The 21,877-nt window shown below is 44.9% G+C and overlaps 1 protein-coding gene across 2 annotated transcripts in view; it reads right to left on the reverse strand.

Annotated features, from left to right (window-relative positions):
- HLF (HLF transcription factor, PAR bZIP family member) overlaps positions 1 to 20,310 on the reverse strand; it is a 68,516-nt gene extending 48,206 nt beyond the window's left edge. Inside the window, exons 1-2 of one of the 2 annotated variants that reach the window (XM_083598977.1) lie at positions 19,669 to 20,310; positions 15,185 to 15,520 (exon numbers count right to left, since the gene is read on the reverse strand). In XM_083598977.1, the coding sequence (XP_083455103.1) occupies positions 15,185 to 15,520; positions 19,669 to 19,774 (442 nt within the window). In that variant the 5' untranslated portion in view covers positions 19,775 to 20,310. The remainder of the gene's footprint in view (positions 1 to 15,184; positions 15,521 to 19,668) is intronic. The other variant, XM_083598976.1, reaches the window with a different exon arrangement.
- Positions 20,311 to 21,877: the final 1,567 nt, after the last annotated feature.

Here is a 21,877-nt window from a genome sequence, read left to right on the forward strand (position 1 = left end):
TATGTGATCATCCCTGAATGGGATGTGTAAGGCCAGACTGAGCCCTTGGAGAACAGCCCTTGGAGAACAGCTGTGGGAAACCTACTCTGTCAGAGTAGACAGTACTGGCCTACATGGAGTCTGACCTGGTGACCATTGGCCACAATGCTCATGGGAGTTGAGTACAGCAACATCTCTGGAAGGCCCCACAAGTCCCCCAGCCCTGCTGTATGGTTAACAAGTTTTAAGCTGGGTATTCAGAATAACTGTTCTATCTTTTCAGTGAAGTCACATAGGACAGTAGATGGGAAGCTACCCTAATACCAGGTCAATCTGTTTCTCCATGTTCTGCCTACTCTGACTGGAAGCTGCACTCCAAGGTGTTTTCACCTGCCAGGGATTGAACCTGAAATCCTTCGGCATTATAGGAACTGCTCTACCAGTGAATTATTGTCCTTCCTTACCCAGAGGAAGGAAGGTATTGAATGTAGCGCTAAGCAGGTCTCTCCACCGGCAAAAGCATTTCTGCTTGCCAGATGAAACCATCAGTACAAGCAAGAGTAACAAACCATATAAAATGTATACACTGCTTTTTGAGGAACTTCCTCCACAAAAGCTGCTTACAATCCTTGGCTTAGCGTTGCATCTGAAAGCGGACAGTGACTTGTTTCACTCAAACAGACCACAGAGTAAACTTTTGTTTCGCATTGCAAATTGGTTTTTTGTTTTTGTTTTCAAGGAAGAAACTGCAAAGCCCAGTGCACATGCAACACTAAGATAGCGTTCATGATTTGCTGCTACTTCTCATAATAGCTCGCCACTTCTCATCCATAGGAAGGAGCAAAACAGGAGTCATTTGTACATTTACAATAAACCACTTACCACGGTTTATTGTGGTAAGTGAGCATAGTCAATGATCTTTTAAAAAGTCTTTAGCTAGCTAGAAGCTAATTACATTGTTCAAACAATGATCAACTTCAACAGCTGCTCGTGGACAATGTATCCATAGAACTTTAATTGAAGCCATCATCAAGCAGAAAATTAAAATAACCCCCCCACACTTTAAAGTAACTTTCTTCTGTGTAAGACGGGGTAGGCAACCTAAGGTCCGGGGGCCGGATGCAGCCCAATCGCCTTCTCAATCTGGCCTGTGGACAGTCCAGGATTCAGTGTGTTTTTACATGAGTAGAATGTGTCCTTTTATTTAAAACACACCTCTGGGTTATTTGTGGGGCATAGGAATTCATTCATTATTATTTTTTCAAAATATAGTCCGGCCCACCACATGGTCTGAGGGATGGTGGACCGGCCAACAGCTGAAAAAGGTTGCTGTTATAAGACATTCCCTGGCTGCTTACCCATCTGGGAAGCAATGTGAAAATTACTTTTTCTGCAAGGTTCCCATTGCAGCTATTATATGCTATTTCTGCTGCTATTTTGGTGTGTGTGCTTTTTAAGGAATTGCACATGTTTTTCTGCCATTACATTCTCTGTGATTTTTTTTTAAAATTATAATGTAGTTTTACTTATGCTCTTAAGTATGCTACTTGGCAGCATATGAAATTCACCAGGCACGTTTTGCACCTGGCTATCTGTCACTTGCCACCAAGTGAAGATGCCCGGGCACCAGGATAGTGCCTGACGTCTTCACCATCTGTAGGGATCCTTGGATCCTGACTGTTTTCCCACACTAGCAAGCCATCCTGTAGAATTCTGTTATATTTTATCTGCACAATCAGAATGAATTTCAGGTACCAAAAAGTCACATTGAAAAATACGAATTCCGAGCCATCTGCCTCCAAAATGGCAACGAGGAATTCCATTTTGGGGACCGTAACCCTGGTTTAAGGGACGCGGGTGGCGCTGTGGGTTAAACCACAGAGTCTAGGACTTGCCGATCAGAAGGTCGGCGGTTCGAATCCCCGCGACAGAGTGAGCTCCTGTTGCTAGGTCCCTGCTCCTGCCAACCTAGCAGTTCAAAAGCACGTCAAAGCGCAAGTAGATAAATAGGTACTGTTCTGGCGGGAAGGTAAACGGCGTTTCCTTGCGCTGCTCTGGTTCGCCAGAAGCGGCTTAGTCATGCTGGCCACATGACCCGGAAGCTGTATGCCGGCTCCCTCAGCCAATAAAGCGAGATGAGCGCCGCAACCCCAGAGTCGGTCACGACTGGACCTAATGGTCAGGGGTCCCCTTACCTTTACCTTTAGCCCTGGTTTAAAGAGCCATTTGGTACCTAGCTTATATTACTGAGTTTCTAACACTTGGAGCCTTAACAAGGGACTAACAAGTTCAGTTGATAATGGCACTAAGGATACAGGCTGAAGATCTTCAGAGACGGCTCTGTTGTTGAACCTCCTCCCTTAGGAAGCATCTTCTGTAGGGGTGAAGGTCTTCTCTGCCATAGCCCTACACACCAAGGAACAACCTCACCAAGGAAGCCCATGTATGGAAGCTAACTTTTGAAACCTTCTGTTTTCAGAAAAGCTTTTCCTTGTGGCCACTGAGGTGGTACAGTGGACCACACCACTTCAGAAGGTAGGCGAGAGGAGCACCGTTTTGAAGTCTCTCCTGTTCCTTTTGCTCTGTACCAATTCACATGACTGGTGAGGATTTATGGTATGACTACCATGATTCCCTACTCCGTTCTACCACACGCCCTGCCTGGTCTGGACTCCATATTTACCATCATGTGTGGTAGTTCCACTGTGGCCTTATACTGAAAGCTCAAATACATCGTTCCAAAAGCAGAGAGCCCCACATGCCCTGAGTGGTCTTGTGAACTGGCCCTCAGGGGATTTAGTGGGGCAGAATACATCACAAATTTAAACTTGCTTCTGTGGGGCTTGTCAGTTCTCAACTGCTAGCATGACCCGCCATCATGTCTCCAAAACATATTTCTTGAGGGCTAGAAACTTTTTTAAAAAAGGAAACACACTACACAAAAGCAACTACACAAAAAGTGCCTCATAGGCACTATGTTTTCTAGGCCTGGAGTACAGTTTCTATCCAAAAACCCTTAAGGTTGCCTGAGGGCTTGGCTTACAGAGTTTCCTCTAAGAGCGATGTGAACTACACTTCACAATATTCTGAAGGAATCAGTGTTTGTTTGTTTGTTTGTTTGACCGTGCACAAAACTTGATTTCCAGAATTAATGTGCTGGAGTTCAGTTCTGTCAGGAAAACAAAGCACCCCTGAATTTGGAAGCTCCCCCCGCGTTCCCTCAAGTTGAAGGACTCTCCCTCCCTCTCTAGTTAACTTTGTGATAGAAGAAATGAATTCTGCGCCTGCTCTGGGACACTTCAATTTCATTTTACTTCATTTGTTCCAGGGTGGAGGCCTCCTATTAAAAACAGATGCCAAGGCCTAGAGGTACAGTAAGCCCTGGCTGTATATCTATGCCATCCGTGCTACATGCATTTCAAGGGAAGTTTTGAGTCGGCGATCCTTGCCTTTAACCCACATGCACAATGTGCTAATTCCGCCCCAGTGTTTTGCGCATGACTGGCCTAATTCTGCCAAGAAAACTCCTCCAAAGCTCAGTGAACTCGGCAGAGGCATTCCGTTCAAATTTGTCGAGCTTTGATCACGCAGGCCCCGGGTTTTAAGGTGCTACAGGCCTAGCGGGTTTCATCGCCTGCACCTTAAAGTTCAAGGGACGCAAAACACAAGCCGGGTTCCCAAAGCAACCCTCTAAGACGACACGACAGAATGCATGTGCTTCAGGGTACATCAAGGGTATAATTATCAAAGTGACATCACAGCTTTGCCAACAACACAGGCTGGGGAACGGCACGTTCCCAAGCCCAATAATAACTTCAGAGTTTTGCAGTAAAATAATGCAAAATATATTAGAAAGCCAGCCACAGGGCAAATTTAAAAAGCACAGCCAAATGCTGAGTTAGATCTCCTCGAGGACCCCAAACTGAGTTCTATACTCCCCTCTAAAGGAAGCACTTACATCCAAAGGCTTCTTTTTATCAATTTTCCCTCCAAATCCGGATTTTCAGAACCTTGTGTTCACTTTCAGGAGCCAGATTTAGGAAGCAACCCTATACAAACTTAACCTGGGATTAAGTCCTATTGACTTGCTTCTTCTTATTCTTCTTTATACTTTATTTACAACATGGTCCACAACAACTCATACATACAAACAAACCCACCACCATCGACAATTTAATTATCGAAATTAAACTCCTATCCCCTTACACAAAGAAAACATAACATAAAAATAAAAGACATCCTTTATCCTGCAAATGGCCTCCTTATTTACTTCTTGTATACTGTTTCTTTTATATGTGATTATTACAATTTTTCCTAATTATGACTTTAAAAACTGCAAAGTCTCCTGTAGAAATTAATCAAAACAAGTCCAGGTGTATATTCTGGGGTACCGTTTGGTAAAGTGTTCTCTGCATTTTCCCCATTCTTTTTGAAATTCTTGTCTAGGTTGTCCCCTAATTGTCTCTGTTAATCTGGCCAATTCAGTATAATCTGATAATTTATCTTGCCATTCCTTTTTTGTTGGCACAAATTCTTTTTTCCAATTTCTGGCAATTAAGGTCCTCACCGCTCCTGTGGCATAAAGGAATATTTTCCGATCCTCTTTTGCTATACCTGTGTCTGTTATTCCTAATAGGAAATCTTCTGTATTTTTCACAAAGTTATATTTAAACATTTTTTAAAGTTCATCACATACTATATCCCAGAACCTTTTGATTTTTTCACAGCTCCACCAGATATGTATAAGTGTCCCTTCTGCTTTACTGCACCTCCAACACAGGTTTGCTTTTGTTTTATACATTTTAGCTATTTTGGCAGGTGTTAAGTACCATCTATAAAACTATTGACTTACTTCTGTTCCTGTGAGGTAACCCTATGCCTGCCTAAACAGCTCGTTTCTTTTGCACACCTTAAATACATTTTATGGGGTCTATTAGGACACTGTTCTGGAGAGCAGATGAAAGCAAACAACTTCCCAGTTGGAATTTCTGGCCTTCCTTCAAAAGGGGAAAGAGAGGTTGCAAAACGTCCATTCTGTTTATTTAGATACACTCAAATTGTTTTATTTAGGAAGAGGGGTGGAGTGGGGAGTCAAGAAGCACACTCTTAATTTTATTTCGCTGCTCAGCACAATTCCCTGTGACGGATGAGCAGCTCTGGGGATGCTGAATCTGAATTAAGACTCCTCACCGCAGACGCACAACAATATTATCCATGCTTAATGAGGTGGCTGATCATGGCATCGACCGTTTTTGTTGCAGAGTAGGCTCTGCCTTGCCTGATGGAAGACAGACTCGGGTATAAAGGTGAAGCCGGATTTCTTACTTGAAAACAGCAGCCCTTATTCGTTAACGGGAGAAGTGAGGAGGGAAGGAGATGGAGAAATGTAACTCACAACTCCAGAAGGCCACTGAGCTCGCCACTGCTTTAGTGGCTTTCCGACTCTCAGTACGTGGGTCTTAATTAAAGTCTATTGCTTATTCTAACAGTTTTGGGTAGCAGGGACACGGGTGGTGCTGTGGTCTAAACCACAGAGCCTAGGGCTTGCCAATCGGAAGGTCGGTGGTTCGAATCCCCACAACGGTGTGAGCTCCTGTTGTTCGGTCCCTGCTCCTGCCCACCTAGCAGTTCGAAAGCACACCAGTGCGAGTAGATAAATAGGTACTGCTCCAGTGGGAAGGTAAACGGCGTTTCCGTGTGCTGCTCTGGTTCGCCAGAAGCGGCTTAGTCATGCTGGCCACATGACCTGCGGACAAACGCCAGCTCCCTTGGCCTATAGAGAGAGATGAGCGCCAAAACCCCAGAGTCGTCCGAGACTGGACCTAACGGTCAGGGGTACCTTTACCTAGCTCTCCAGAACCCTCAGCACAGGTCTTTCCCATTACCTGCTATTGCAGGGAGCTAGAAACTCGTAGCTCTCTGGATGTTGCTGTATTGCAAGTTCCATCATCCTTGCCCATTGGCCATGCCGGCTGCATCTCGTGGGGCCTGACCACACCTGTAGGGCACCAGTTCCCCATCCCTTTACTACTAGGTCCTTTTAACTGAAAGCTGCACCCACTGCCTTGCCCTCAGTAAGCAATAGTCACACTGAGGTCAACAGGGTGCCTCAATGGAACTTCCCCAACTGGCTGCTGTTCTCCTGGGGTAGCTCAGTTGGTAGAGCTTGAGACTGTTAAGCTCAGAGTCGTGGGTTCAAGTCTCACATTGGGCAAAAGATTTCCCACATTAAAGGGGGTTGGCCTAGATAATCCTTGTGGTCCCTTCCACCTCTACAATTCTTTTATAACATATTTTATTAAATTTCCCATAAGGTTCCAATTCATAATATATTTTTTTCTTTTGTTCTATCGACTTCCCATCCCATTTCCCATGGTGGTTGTTTTTTTATTCTATCCCTTTGCTGTACCCTAGCGTCACTGTTTTATTTTTATTTTTTTATTTGATTTTACAAATATAAAATTATAACAATCCCAATGCTCATCCATATACAGAGATAACTCTGAATCTCCCCCACCGCCTTCATGGTTCCTATTGTCAGCATTTACAACTGCATATTATTCTATAATCTATATTTTATATCAATCCATATTGTCCATAATATTTATTACATTACAAGTGAGATTAAAATCCTGCTAATGTTTTCATCTGCTTGCAATGGTCTCTTAAATAGATTGTAATTTTCCCCCATTCTTTTTAAAAGTTTTTTTTGTCCTCTTGTCCAAGAAGACTAGCTTCACTGTTTTCTATCATAACCACAAGACAATAATCTCTCATTCTTGATGTTGCTCGTAGTTCAAATCCTGCTTGTGAATTGATCATATTATAATATTTCTTTAAATGGTCTGGAAAAGGCTTCCATTTTTCCATTAAACCAAGTCTATGACTCTATGACCTCCCACCAGCCCCAGACCAGGGTCTGATGAGGCCCTAAGCTACTGAAGGTAATGGGGCCCTTTATATGTCCAGCTGTCCTTTGTCAACAACCAATTGTCGCTGTTTTTTGTGCTGAATATATGCTATATGGTAATTTATGGACCTAATAGGTATCTAAATCCATTTGCACATAACAATATATGTATTTTATCAAAGTAATTGTTGAACTGATCTTATATTTTGGAAATGTACACCCAGTTTTTTTTCCTTTAATTTTTTTTGGGGGCCCCAAGAGAGTGGGGCCCTAAACAATAGCTTGTTTAGCTTATACATAAATCCGGCACTGCCCCAGACAACATGGCCAGTGGTCAGAGATGATGGGAACTGCTATCCAACAATAACCAAAGGACACCACACACTGGCTACCCCTGCGTGCGACTGAACCTCAGGTCCTCTCAACAGAAATTCAGCGTTCAGCCACTGAGCTAGTTTCTACAGTGAGCAGAGCTGAGATTTCCTCAAAGTCAACATCCAGAATCCCAAAGCTCATAAGCGCTACTTGGGTCACTGAGCGGTGAAGAAAATGCACTCTCCATATGCCCCAAAGCCCCTTTCCTTGTTATTAAGTCTCGCATGTTGCAGAGCTAAACTGAAAACAACTTTCCTGGACTTAAGCCCTGGTGAGTCAAAGTCAGCCTTGGGCCTTGTTCTTTCAGTATGAGAGGAATCCATGAATATTAAAAAAGAAAACCTGCAACCAGAACAACTTTGCTGAAGGAAAAGTTTATCAGCATGCTTGGAGATTTCCAACGGTGCTGCATGCAGACTTCGGGAGGGTGGGGTGGGACTGGGACCGGGGGGGGGGGGCTTTGAATGACCAACCGAGAGCACAAATCACGCGAATGACTGACCCGTAACAGAGGTTGCAAATTAACTCTGACAGGTGATCATTAAAAAGTTGGCAGTCTCCCGAAACAGCAGAAGATTGCCGTTCTAATCATTTGCCCTCCCCTGCGACACATCTTGGTGCTTGTGGCTTGTGTTAGAGAGCTGATTCAAATGTCCGGCAAGGCAACTGGTACAGTGCTCCCAACTTGTTGAGCAGTGTGGAAGTTGCTTATCTGAACGTTTTTCCCAGTATCTTGAAAGAACAGACATGCCAAAGGGGCCTAGCCGGGCCTTTTAGCAAACACCTTCTCTCCCCTTATGTTCGAGGCTCAATTTTACCTAGACAGCCTTATGCTGCTGAGGTTCAGTGGTACCTTGGTTCTCGAACTTAATCCGTTCCGGAAGTCCGTTCCAAAACCAAAGCGTTCCAAAACCAAGGCGCGCTTTCCCATAGAAAGTAATGCAAAACGGATTAATCCGTTCCAGACTTTTAAAAACAACCCCTAATACAGCAATTTAACATGGATTTTACTATCTAACGAGACCACTGATCCATAAAATGAAAGCAATAAACAATGTACTGCAGTCACACAATCAATCAATAGCTGAACTAGGTTCCACACAGTCACAAAAACAAAACAAAAAGAGCCGCAAAAACGAAAAACGCAAAATAAATAGCAAAAACCGACAGACCGCAGCATGACACTCAAAACAGAAGTGTGGCACTCAAAATGGAAGTGTGGCACTCAAATCGGAAACGTAACACTCAAAACAGAAGTGTAGCACTCAAATCAGAAGCACAACACTCAAAACGGAGCATGTTTGGCTTCCAAAAAAAGTTGCTTCCTTCCAGGTTTGCAGTGTTTGAGTACCAAGCTGTTTGAGTAACAAGGCCTTTGAGAACCAAGGTACCACTGTACCTCAAGGATCACTTTCCCCCACATAAACCAAACAACACCTTGCAATAATCATCTGAAGCCCTTCTGTGTGTTCCCCCTACGATGAGATACAGAGTGTGGGCCTTCTCAGTGGTGGCTCCCTGCTTAGGGACTGCTCTCCCCAGGAAGGCTTGTCTGGCACCATCATTATGTATCTTTCAGTACCAGGCAAAAACGTTTCTTTTCAGCCAGGCCTGAGGTTTTTAATTATCTGTGGCTTCCTTCATTCTGTATGATATTTTAGTTCTGAGATATATATATATATATATATATATATATATATATATATATATATATATATGAAAGTTATTTTTTAGCTTTTGCTCTCCTTTGGTTCTCTATGAGCTTTGATACACGTTCTGTTATTTGTAAGTTGCTCTGGGTTACCTTTTGCACACACACACACAAATAGCTGAGGGCTAAACCACGTGCCTTTCTAAACATTTTAATCGGCTCTCGGAAACAAACTATCAAATTTTTGTGGCCTTTTCACGCAGATTGAACACTCCTTTGAAACAAAGAAGCTATGAGACTTTTCTCCTTCTCTCAGGGCTGACCTACATCGAACAAGAGATGAACTTCTGCTGGAGGTTGTGGTAGGCATTTACAGGGAACAATCAACAGGTTGCTCAGCGATTCCTATGCCCACTTATGATCCATTGGAAAAGGTCCTTTTGGTCCAAGGACTGTAGCAGAATCATAGAATCTTAGAGTTGGAAGGAACTCCAAGGGTGATCTCTTCCAACCCCCTGCAATGCAGGGATCTCAGCTAAAGCATCCATGACAGATGGCCAGCCAACCTCTGCTTAGGGACCTCCAAAGAAGGAGAGTCCACTACCTCTCATGGGAGTCTGTTCCACTGTCGAACAGCTCTTACTGCCAGAAAGTTTCTCCTGGTGTTAGTAGGACTCTCCTTTCTTGTAACTTGAAGCCATTGATTTGGATCCTACCCTCCAGAGCAGTTTGCTCCATCCTCCATGTGACAGCCCTTGAGATATCTGAAGATGGCTATCATATCTCCTCTCAGTCTTCTCTTTTCCAAGCTGAACATATCCAGATCCTTCAACCACTTCTCATAAGGCTTGGTTTCCAGACCCCTGATCATCTCTGTTGCCCTCCTCTGCGCACGTTCTAGCTTGTCAACATCCTTCTTAAATTATGGTGCCCAGAACTGAATACAGTATTCCAGGTGTCGTCTGACCAAGCCAGAATAGAGTGGCCCTATGACTTCCCTTGATATAGACCAGCCTTTCTCAACCTGTGGGTCCCCAGATGTTGTTGAACTACAACTCCCATAACCCCTAGCTAGCAAGGCCAGAGCTCAGGGACGATGGGAGTTGTAGTGCAACAACATCTGGGGACCCACAGGTTGAGAACCCCTGATCTAGACACTACACTACTGTTGATGTAACCTAGACTAGTGTTAGCTCTTTTTTTGCTACTGCATCACACTGTTGACTCATGTTAAGCGTGTGGTCCACCAAGACCCCTAGATCCTTTTCACATGTGCTGCTAGTAAGCCCAGCTGGAGGAAACCTGGCAATGAAGCTTGAGAATCAGCAAGACCCAGGAACACTTAAGCACATCTGTCCCATTGAGCGATTTCTTCCCTAGCAAATTTGAATTTGGGAGCATGTAGCTCAGGAAGTCTTAATAACGTTTTCTATCAACACTCCTTCACACACACAAGCTTTTTATTTATACATCTAAAAAAGCAACAATGTGACCCATTCACACTTGTGGTGCATGTAACTGTGTCAGTAAACCCAGATTGGCCGTGGTCCTCTGTCATGTGCACGTGTGGTACAAAACACATATTTTTATTCCAGCCGTGGGGTTGCCACTGAATGACACCGCAAGCAGCCTTGGAAGCCAAGCGAAACTACATAAACCGCAAAGAGCAGCCTTTTCAACTCAAGGTAGCCACTTGGGAGCCATTTCACACATGCGTTCAGATCACTGGTTTACTCAACACTTGACGACACTTAAGGGAAAGTCCTCCATCAGAGTCAACTTCATTCAAAACACAACTTTTATCTGTGATGGTACACAAGTCATCAAGCAATGCTATGACATTAGGCCCTGTTTTCAGAAGAACAAAACTAACCACAGGATAAAAACAACGCCAGGTTAGTGGCAGAAGAACCAAGCGCAGTTCTGGCTTTTCACAGACAAGAAACATGTTTTTATAGGTTCCTCAGGAGGAGGTTTGCACCATGTTCTACTCCCAACGCTGGTCATTCTGTTTATTTATCTGGACTTCTTATCTCATGCTTTTGAAAACAGTCTCGGATTTGAAGCCTGTCCCAGGATAGGGGAGAGAGGAGCAATTCCTGCTCCAGGAAACTGCGTCTGGCTCCAAATAAACACATTTGCGTGCGCAATTTTGCCCAACGCACACATTTTTGCAACGCGGTTTCCCCGAAGATAATGCTTCAGGAACGCGTTTATCTGCACACTTTAACCCATGCTTGTACACATTACTTGCCTGGAGAAACAAAATTCGGAAAAGTGCACATTTCGAAGGATTGTTAAATTTCAGTTAGCGTATCGTTTCAGAAAGTGAATCCTTACTTCCGAGTAAGGATTCCTAGGGTCGTGCTAGAAGGCCCACTATATTCAGTGAAGCTTACTCCCTATGAAGCACATTTTGAACTCCCCCCTTAATTTGAAACCACTTCCAGATTGCTTCTCTATTATAACTGCTCCGAGCCGTTTTGCAATTTTCTTTCAGAATTCAGCAGCCCTGGGGCCGTTTGCAACACGATGTTCTGAACTCGCTAAGAGGCTTTTTGAAGTTGTCATGTGAGCACTTCCAGAAGGAAACGTTAGGTGGGGAGGACAACCTTTCCAGGATGAGCCCATTGACAAGGCCTCTGCCAGGGGAAATCCTGCTCACAGATGCCACTCAAGACAGGCCCTATAGATAACTAATCCTTTTACAACAGTTCCATGCAAATGATCTCATAATGCTGCCTGGGCAAATGAGCCCTTGCCGAGAGAACATAAATGCAAGGCTGCTTTTCCAAGGGAGAATCAGCAGGTGGGAGGCAGGCCAGTGCAACCCTCTCCTGCTAATACCCACCCATTGCATATCCTTCCCCTAGCACTTTTAACTCACAGCAGGGCTTGCTTCCAGTTTCGCAGCCCAGCTGCAGGGCAGGGAGCTGCAGAAGGAAAGAATCAGGAATCGACCAAGCTATTCCCCACTCCCATTAGCTGTATCAGGAAAACGCCAGTTAGGAAAGCTTGCTTTTCTCACAACATCAGCCCCCAATGAGGCCCCACAGTCCCTTGTTTTGGAAATCCAGACTCGTGGCTCTCTCCTCGCAAGCCAGGTCCTTGGCATAATCACAGCGAAAAACAACAACACCTCACTAATATAAGCCCTTGCTGGCACATGTTGCTGGTGGAGCAGCCAGATGCTGCTTTTTGCAGGTTGCAAAAGAAAAGGGGGGTAAAATCCAAGCCAGAAATTTCATATCCTTATCAAGATCCATTAAATCTCAAAGCGTTTTTATTTTCTAGGCTATGTGCAATAGGAAACTGAATAGCTAGACGACTTTCTCCTACGGAAAGCAAATGAGGACTTGGTTGCTAAAAATACGGCAAGTTCCGCTTGCCTGCAAAAGCCTTACATGGAAAAGGCAGGTTTCTTGATGTTTTCTGTGTTTGACAGTAGCTACTTTTAGGAGTTCTTTCCCATTGATGGAGAACCCATCGTTCAAAAGCCCTGGGGAAGGAATCTAGAATTTCATCCATTTTAAGTCGTGACCGACAGGCCAGTCTCGACGCAAAAGAACAAATGGATACAAACCTGGCGCCAGAAATGGCAAAATGAATAAGTAAATAATAGTGGGGAGTGGGGGAGCATTTCAGCCACCCTGGTCACTCCAGAACTGACTTTAGCAGCCATCTTTCAACAAAGAAACTTCAAATGGGAAAACGCAGCTTGAAACCACAGAATTGCAACTCATCAAGAGATTCGGTGCCATCCACTTGTAGATTGAATCAAAGGATTTTTATCACACTGTATGTGTCAATTGGCTTACCAATGTTGGGATTTCTGTGTTATAAACAACAACTGGGTCTGGGTTTTGTTTTTTGTTTTGAAGAAACGCAATTCTCACAGCCTGTACTTTTCTGCATTCCATTTCCTGCTCACTTCAGCTACATTTCTCTCCTTCCACCCCACCCTAGAAACAACCAGGAATGCATATGTATGTATTTGCAACTCAGGATAACACTTCATAACATTCGGTGAAGGGGACTGCGGTCCACAAAAGCTCGCACCATAATAAAACTGCAAACTGTTGCAGCAAAAACAGCAGTTTTAAAATCTGGAGGGCCATGTCTGAATTGGAACCCCTCGTGTTCTTCCTGGACTAAAGCACATTTCCAAGCACAGTTCAAAGTGTCGGTGCTGACCTTTAAAGCCCTAAATGGCCTCGGCCCAGTATACCTGAAGGAGCGTCTCCACCCCCATCGTTCAGCCTGGACACTGAGGTCCAGCTCCGAGAGCCTTTTGGTGGTTCTCTCACTGTGAGACGTGAAGCCACAGGGAACCAGGCAGAGGGCCTTCTCGATAGTGGCACCCGCCCTGTGGAACGCCCTCCCATCAGATGTCAAGGAAATAAACAGCTACCTGGCTTTTAGAAGACATCTGAAGGCAGCCCTGTACAGGGAAACTTTTTAATGTGTGATTTCAGCGCTGGAACTCACTTGGACTCCATTCCGGCACCTCTCAGGTGGGTGCCACTGCTATCATAGAAGAATAAGGGGTGAGTTATTCGTGGTGAGTTCTGGCACCTCTTTTTCTAGAAAATAGCACTGTGTAATGTTTTACAGTAAAACCTTGGTTGTCGAACGTAATCTGTTGCGGCAAACCGTTCAACTTCCGAAATGTTCGACAACTGAATCGTGGCTTCTGATTGGCTGCAAGAGCTTCTTGCACTCAAGAGGAAGCCGTGTTGGACGTTCGGGTTCCGAAAAATGTTCAAAAACTGAAGCATTTACTTCTGGGTTTTTGGTGTTCGGGAGCCGAAACGTACAATAATGGAAGCGTTTGGGAACTGCTGTATTATGTTTTTATATATGTTGGAAGCCCCCCAGTGTGGCTGGGGCAACTCAGTCAAATGGGCAGGATATTGCTATCCTTATTATTGTTATTTTATAAAGGTTACTGAGATGGCACGGGAAGGAGCTGCAGGAAAAGCAAACCTTGTTGCTAGCAACATACAAACTGGCCACAGAAATAAACCTCCTTGAATAAGCTGGAACTTTATTCCAAATTAAGTAAGTTCATGATCAGGGTATGTTGTGTGCAAGGCTTTTTTTCCCTGTTGGAACTCTTTTTCTAGAAAAATAGCACTGGTTGTGTGGAATTCACGATCAATGGGTGGGGTGTGGGGATGTAAGACATGGGGTGGAAAGAAGAAGCTCTAGGAGGGGGTTGCGATGCCCCTTATATAATGAAGCAAGAGAACGATTTTTAGCACCTATAATGACAAGGTCCCTTGGCTAGAACCCCTCTGGCATGATTTTATATCTCCTCGCAGACATAGATAAGCATGTGACCTGGCGTGTAGCACTCTTTGCAACTGCCGCTAGGAAAATTAGAGCAAATTATATAGCCAAGATAGCCACCAACTGTAAAGGAGATGAATTTATTTGACCCTATCTACATCAAGCTATATTCTATCTTTATCACCAAACTCTCAATATAATTGCACATTGTATTAATTAACATTCTTTTTTAATATGTTAGTGGCCATGTGGTGATTTTAGCCTATACATTTTATTGTTTAATGTCTTAACCTGTATATTAAGGTACTTTTATAGTTCTGTTTAAGGGACGCGGGTGGCGCTGTGGGTTAAACCACAGAGCCTAGGACTTGCCGATCAGAAGGTCGGTGGTTCGAATCCCCGCGACAGGGTGAGCTCCCGTTGCTCGGTCCCTGCTCCTGCCAACCTAGCAGTTCGAAAGCACGTCAAAGTGCAAGTAGATAAATAGGTACCGCTCTGGCGGGAAGGTAAACGGCATTTCTGTGCACTGCTCTGGATCGCCAGAAGCGGCTTAGTCATGCTGGCCACATGAACCGGAAGCTGTACGCCGGCTTCCTCGGCCAATAAAGCAAGGTGAGCGCCACAACCCCAGAGTCGGTCACGACTGCACCTAATGGTCAGGGGTCCCTTTATCTTTACCTTTATAGCTCTGTTTAGAGTAGGTAATATCTTGATAATATAAATGTTTTGAGTTTTTGTATTAACCCAGCATATTTTCTTTTAATTGTTGAATGATTCTTGTGTACATTGTGGCAGCCTTCGGCTATGTGCAATAAAACTGACTGACTGAGTGAGTGACTAGGAGGGGGTTGGTTGTTGAGGCACAACAGCCCCTAGTGTGTATGTATGCGCGCGCGCACACTCACACAAAAACACACACAATCATTCTGTTTGTTTGCACTCGAGTCTGCCCAACAAATCTCCTACGGCTGATTTACCTGGCCTGACTGGACTCTGCATGCAGTTCTGAGAAACCATGGTAGGGTGGGCCGACGTGGATGCTCTGCTGCTGAGGTCCATGACGGAAGGTGATGCTGAGGTAGATTGCTGAAGAGCTGGTTGGTGTGGGCTGTGGTCATGCTGGGCCGGGCTGGGCGGAATGCCGTTCTCCGAGAGAAACTCTTCCAGGTCCATGTATTCCAACTGGAAAGTGTCGCCATCGTAGGGAAGGGTCTTGTCCCATAATGTAGGACCCAGGAAAGCGGACTGTGGGACCATAGCATTGGTATTGTCCTCATCCAGCTTTTTCTCTTTGTCTTTTTCTTTATAAAATGCTGAAAGGGAAAGAAAAGAGAAAGAGAGAGGGGGCAGAGGGGGGGCGAAAAGTCAGTACGTCCACAGAGGAGTTTGTTTGTTTTCTTTCTTGCTTTATAGGAAAACGACAACAGCAACCCTAAGAGTCGGTTCTCCTCCTGCAATTACGTCTCTCTCCGTACGGAAAGCTCTACGTTTCGGTATAGGGTTTTGAAGGGCCTGGGATAAATTATTTTCGACTCATTAAATATATGCAGGGTTTCCGCCTCTGTTTCTAATTAGCAATTCATCTGTACACTTGGCTTCGAGCAAACGTCAAGATCCAAACAACACTGTGAGGTTTCATCAGACCAGTCGCAGCAGAAGACGGAATTGGAGGCGGGGAAAGGAAGAAGCGGGAGAGAGAGATGATAGAATCGTAGAATCGGAAGGGACAACAAGGATCATCTAGTCCAACCCCTTGCAATGTAGGGAGGGAGGGAGGGAGGGAGGGAGAAATTAGAACAAATATTGCCTAAAAGGACATGCTCCACAAGTTGAGAGTGTCATTTTAGAGGATGAAACTTAATTTTTGCCAATATATTCAATGAGGGGCGGTCTTAAAATAGTGTGTGTGTGTGTGTGTGTGTGTGTGTGTGTGTGTGTGAAAGTCAAACCTGCTATTATTTTTGTGATTGGGCAACACTTTGCTTTGCTATTCTACGTCTAATTAAAAAGCACATAAACTGCTCTCGGGAAAACCAAAGAGATTTAATTTTACCTTCTGAAAATGCCAGGTAACGCTAAATGAGATAATGATAATGATAATAATAATAAAAACTGCAAGTGCGTGACAATCCTTTTTAGTGATTTCCGTGCAATTTTACACACATTTTCCTTCCCAAGCAAAACTAGACTGTCTTCATTTCACCAAAACATCTTCTGAATTCCCAAGTCATGTTACAACTTTTTAACACCCCTCGTTTGGGGAATCTGAAAGTTGAAGAATCCAACAGGCCCTTACTCTGCCAGCAAGTTCTCTTGCACAATGCCCACTGAGATGAATCAGAGTCTCGCAGGGTTCCAGTTTATCCCAATAGGGTTTTAACGGGAGAACTTCCCGAGAGCTGAACTTTTAAAGGAGAAGTTTGATCCCCACCCCACTCCTCTCAAAAAACCTAATTGTCTGGCTCTGAAGAATGACCTGAATTGTTTTCTGTTTTACAAAGTTGCAGAGCCTATAGCTCACAAGACATACCATGGTCCCATTGATCGAGACAAATAAATATAATAGCCTCTATCGTCCACAAGAAAGCAGAGTTTACAATATACTAGAATGTCCTGGTGATTAAAAGCATGCAGCACACGAGCAGAAATGGTCTTTGATTGCAAAGACCTAAACGAGCAAACAAAAGGTTATTTAATGTGGAAGTAAATCGTGTGATTTAAATGAATCTTTCCCAACAAAAAACGGCGGTCGCTGTACTGCATAGGATGTTCCCACAAACTACACATTGATCTCTCTTGGTTTTTAACTAAACTGCTTTAGCAGCAAGAACAGAGAGCTGGAAAGGCAAGGCTGAAGTCTCCCACTTCTGTATGTACCATTGCCCTGATCTATTCTGCCCCATACACCTAAAACATTTGGGTGTTGGTTTGGGGGGGCGGGTGGTTGTGGTTGCGTTTTGTTCTTCGCAGCTCACATTTGCTTGAAGCCACAAATGCATATGAACTGTTTGCCCCTTAGGACTGAGGAATACAGGTACTTTAGGACTAACAGCTGCCATAATTTAGGTTTTCTCTGGGCAAGTGGCTGTGGGGAAAGGGAGACTGTCAACACACCCAATCTTTCCAGAGTAAAGCCACTGGAGTCAGTGTAGCATAGTGGTTAGAGTATCAGACTAGAACCTGGGAGACCAGGGTTCAAGGTCCCGCTTGGCCATCAAGTTCACTGGGTGAGCTTGGGCCAGTAACCGCCTCTCAGCCTAACCTACCTCACAGGATTGTTGTGGGGAATAAATCACCACCTTGAGCTTTCCCAGAGGAAAAGGCGGGATATAAATGCTAGATATAGATATAGACATAGATATAGATATAGATGATATAGATATACATACACACATACACACACACACATAAATATATTCACTGCGTCCCACAGCTGTGTTTCAGTATAGAAAGAAGAGAAACGTAATCAAGGGTTTCCAACGTATCTTGTAGCTCAGTCTTGACTTCCACATAAACTGGGTTTAAGATTGAGATGCATAAAAAGAGATTTCCTGTCATTATGCTGGATAAAAAAGGCACTATAACAGCCCAAAGATTCAAATAAGCAGAGTTACACATCTACTCAGACATAAGCTCTGTTGCGTTCAATGGGGCTTACTCCCTGGTGGGTAGAGGATCCTATAGACAGGCTAGACTGCAGCCTAAATTTCTAAGGAAGTTAAGAGTCTCAAAGGACATAGTGGTCAACATATTAATCAATATACAGTGGTACCTCAGGTTACATACGTTTCAGGTTACAGACTCCGCTAACCCAAAAATAGTGCTTCAGGTTAAGATCTTTACTTCAGGATGAGAACAGAAATTGTGCTCCAGCGGTGTGGCGGCAGCAGGAGGCCCCATTAGCTAAAGTGCTGCTTCAGGTTAAGAGCAGTTTCAGGTTAAGAACGAACCTCCGGAACGAATTAAGTACTTAACCCGAGGTACCACTGTATCTTTTTTAAAAAAAAGGTTTACAGACCCATATATGTTTCTAGGATTTAGGGAAAGAGATCAGCTGTCCACAATTGACCGTTTATGATTCGCCATGATCTTGGATTAGTTCTGAACTTTCCTTCCAGATATGCTCCCTCTGGAAAAATCATTATAATCTCTGTGTCCTTTTCTTATTTATGGATTTCGTGGATTGCTGTGTGTCACTCACAAGACCGAATGCTACAGGTCCATGCGCACTTACTTGGGAGTAAGTCCCACTGAACGAAGTGCAACTTGCTCTAAAGGAAGCATGCCTTGGAGCAGCCTGCACAGGCAATACTCAAATATCACATGCGGTTATATGAAGCTGTCTAGAAAACTACAGGGAAGTACTGAACGCTGCACAGTCTGCAACAGCTAACAAGCCCCATTGCTGTGGATTCTAATGGAGTGTGCATTGCACCCTCTATGTCAAAAACACCACAAACACTCACACTCTTAGAACCTACAAAAGATGTAGAATAAGTCTTTGCTAACATATTTACAAAAACCTATTGCAGCTTCTTAGTGCAAAGAGGTATTTGGTAAGGGTTCTGTTTTGCTTACGTGCAAATCCAGAAGCATAGCTGAAAGACATTTTGTGTGCCTTCTTCTCTTTAAACTTTTAAAATAATAATAATCTAACACATAAATCCATTCTCCCACGTGAGAGAAAGACTGAATTTTTTAATAGCTGGAATTCTAGGCATGCACTTCCTTGGAACTCGGGTCCACGGAAATCAAAGATTAAGACTTCCAAGAAAACCGATGGCAGGAGCTGATTGATATCTAAAAGCACTAAGACGCCAGCGCCTTAACTTCCCATTTAAATCACCTTCAGAAGTAGTGTTCCAAGTGTGCTTTACAGACAAACAAGGAGAATAATAAAAAAGCAATAAAAATAATAATCAGCTGGCTTACTCTTTAACTACACATGCCATAGTAAACAAATTAAAGTCCAACCCTATGTATGTTTCTATTACAGTAACCCCGCGGTTACAGCACAAGCTTAACGCATAGACTCCGGCTGCGCAATTCTAAATACACTTCCTTGGGAGTAAGCGCCCCTAGACCCCAGTCGAGGTTCCAGCTGAGCAAAACTCAGCAGTATTTTCAACAAGCAACGGAGTTGTAGGATCCGCAACCTAAAGGAAAGCGCTCCGGCTCCTGCCCGGGGCGCACGGCGGACGCACCGCGCTCTGCATTGATGCGCAAACTTAAATGTGGGCTTTTGCGCGCTTGCATGAAATGCGCTTTTGCGCGCTGCTGCTGCTGCTTCTTAGCCAGAAAGCAGTCTTTTAAATATCTTTGCGCGCTGTACCGTGTGTGTGTGTTTGTGTGTATTGGTCCAGAGGAGAGGAAGAAGCAAGCGGGATAAAGCGGGAGGGGGGACCCCAAAACCACCACCCCAGCCTTTATTTCCCTTGCCCCCGCTCCCCATTTCTCTCACCGTCTTCATGCTGCAACGGTAGCTTGAGCGGGTTTTCCAGCAGAGATTTCAGCACCCCGTATGTTGGAGGTAGGAAAGTTGGATTCAGAGGCAGAGGTCGAGCCATGGTCCTGATCTCTCTTTCTCGCTGCCCCCAAATTATTCTTTTTCAAACCAAGAATAAGAAAAAGCAGGGAGGACAAGAGGGCGGGCGTGGGTGGGAAACCCCAAATTAGGAGGTAAAAGGAAGAGAATGGGAGGGAAGGGGGGAAGGAAAAAAAACACCCCACTGCTAATAATTTTTCTGAAAAATAAAAATAAAAACCATCAAGGGCTCCTCCTTTTGGCGAAGTTCTAGCCGGCTCCAGACGCTCCGAGGAAATGGGGACGTCCTTTTGCTCGCTTGATCCCCTTTCGCATCAACAACAACAGAGGCAGCAGGAGGAGGGGAGTAAAGGGGGGTGGGGGAGAGAAAGAGGAAAGAAAAGAAAGAAAAGGAGAGAGGCAACCCTGACAGCCAGGCAGCCAGGCAGCCAACCAAGCTCGCTCGCTCCGCCCAGACCGAGGAGCTGCCGGGGGCCGCCTGCGCCGCGCTCAGAGCAGTTGGCTGTCCATGTGCGGACGCCGACGAGCGTGACGCCCAAGGGCGGCCCTGCGCCCAGGGAGGCGGGGTAAGGGAGGGCCCGGCCAGATCGCCGCCCCCGGCCCGCGATCGGATCCCGCTTATCCGCCGCCGCCGCCTCCCCGGTTGCTCTTCTCGGGCACCTTTCCCCTCTTCTGCGCCGGAGAAGCGGCGGGAGAAAGGATGGGCGAGAAAGGACTTTTAAAGGCGATTTGGGGTGGGGGGAGGGGGGCACCCGAGAAAAGCTGCAGAGGAAGGGAAAGGATGGGAAAGGGAAAGGTTAAATTCGTTCCGGAGCGCCTGTTTTGCAAGATGCACTTCTGGAAACAGAGAAGTGTAGAGTTGGAAGGGAAGCCTGAGCAGTGCTTCCCAAACGCGGGTCTCCAGCTGTTTTTTTGGACTACAATTCCCATCAGCCCTGACCAGTGGTCCTGCTAGCTAGGGATGGTGGGAGTTGCAGTCTAAAAACAGCTGGAGACCCAAATTTGGGAAACGCTTAGTTCTAATCCAACTCCCTGCAGTGCAGGAATATGCAAGAATCGAACCTGCAGCCTTGGGGTTATCAGCACCATGCTCTAACCAACTGAGCTATGCAAGCTTTCTTCTTGGTTGCCCTGTGACAGCTCCATTAAAAAAACTAAAAAATAAAAACCGTGTGAGAAACAAAACAATTTGCCACATGAGCATGAATGAATGCCCCAGATACAACTGCAGTTTAAAAGAGGCAGCGTCAAGAAGGCCGTTCAAAAGTTGGCCTCCACAGGGCAAGTTCTTGCCCGAGGGGAAAGAATGGTTAGCCATCATTGTATTTGTTTGCTTGCTTCTTTTGTGGGTCTCAGGGCGATTCACAGAAAGAGTCTTGGGAGACTGCAGTGGGCTATTCTTCCTTACGCATGATCCCGCCCACAACGCGATGGCAAAGTGCTGGTTCCCTTGGTCCGTACAGTGATACCAATCCCACCAACATTTCTCCAATGAAAATTTTGTTCCGACTCTCCGTGACCCCATGGACCAGAGCATGCCTTGGAAACTCTCACTTTCTTCTCAAAGCTTTTCCTTTTTTATGTCCACGGAGTTTTCTTGGCAAAATACTGGAGTGGTTTGCCAGTTCCTTCTCCAGGTGGATCAGGTTTAGTCTAAACTCTCGGCTATGACCTATCCGTCTTGGGTGGCCCTGCACGGCGTAGCTCATAGCTTCTCTGAGTTATTCAGGCCCCTTCGCCACGACAAGGCAGTGATCCATGAAGGGGCTGATGAAAATAGGGATGTCCTATTCAACAACAACAACAATTTTACTATTTATATCTCTCCCATCTGACTGGGTTGCCCCAGCCACTCTGGACAGCTTCCAACATACATGAAAACATAACAAAACATTAAACTTAAAAACAAAAACAAAAAAAACTTCCCTTTACAGGACTGCCTTCAGAGGTCTCCTAAAGGTTGTACTTATCTCCTTGACTTGGGGTACGCATAACTCCATACCCTCCTACATTTTTCCAGTGAAAATAGGGATGTCCTAAGGAAAAGCGGGACATTCTGGAATCAAATCAGAAACTGGGACAGCTTCTGTAAATCCGAGACTGTCCCTGAAAAATAGGGACACCT

The sequence above is a fragment of the Podarcis filfolensis genome, assembly GCF_964270895.1.
Source record: "Podarcis filfolensis genome assembly, chromosome: 2".
NCBI classification, from domain to species: Eukaryota; Metazoa; Chordata; class Lepidosauria; order Squamata; family Lacertidae; genus Podarcis; species Podarcis filfolensis.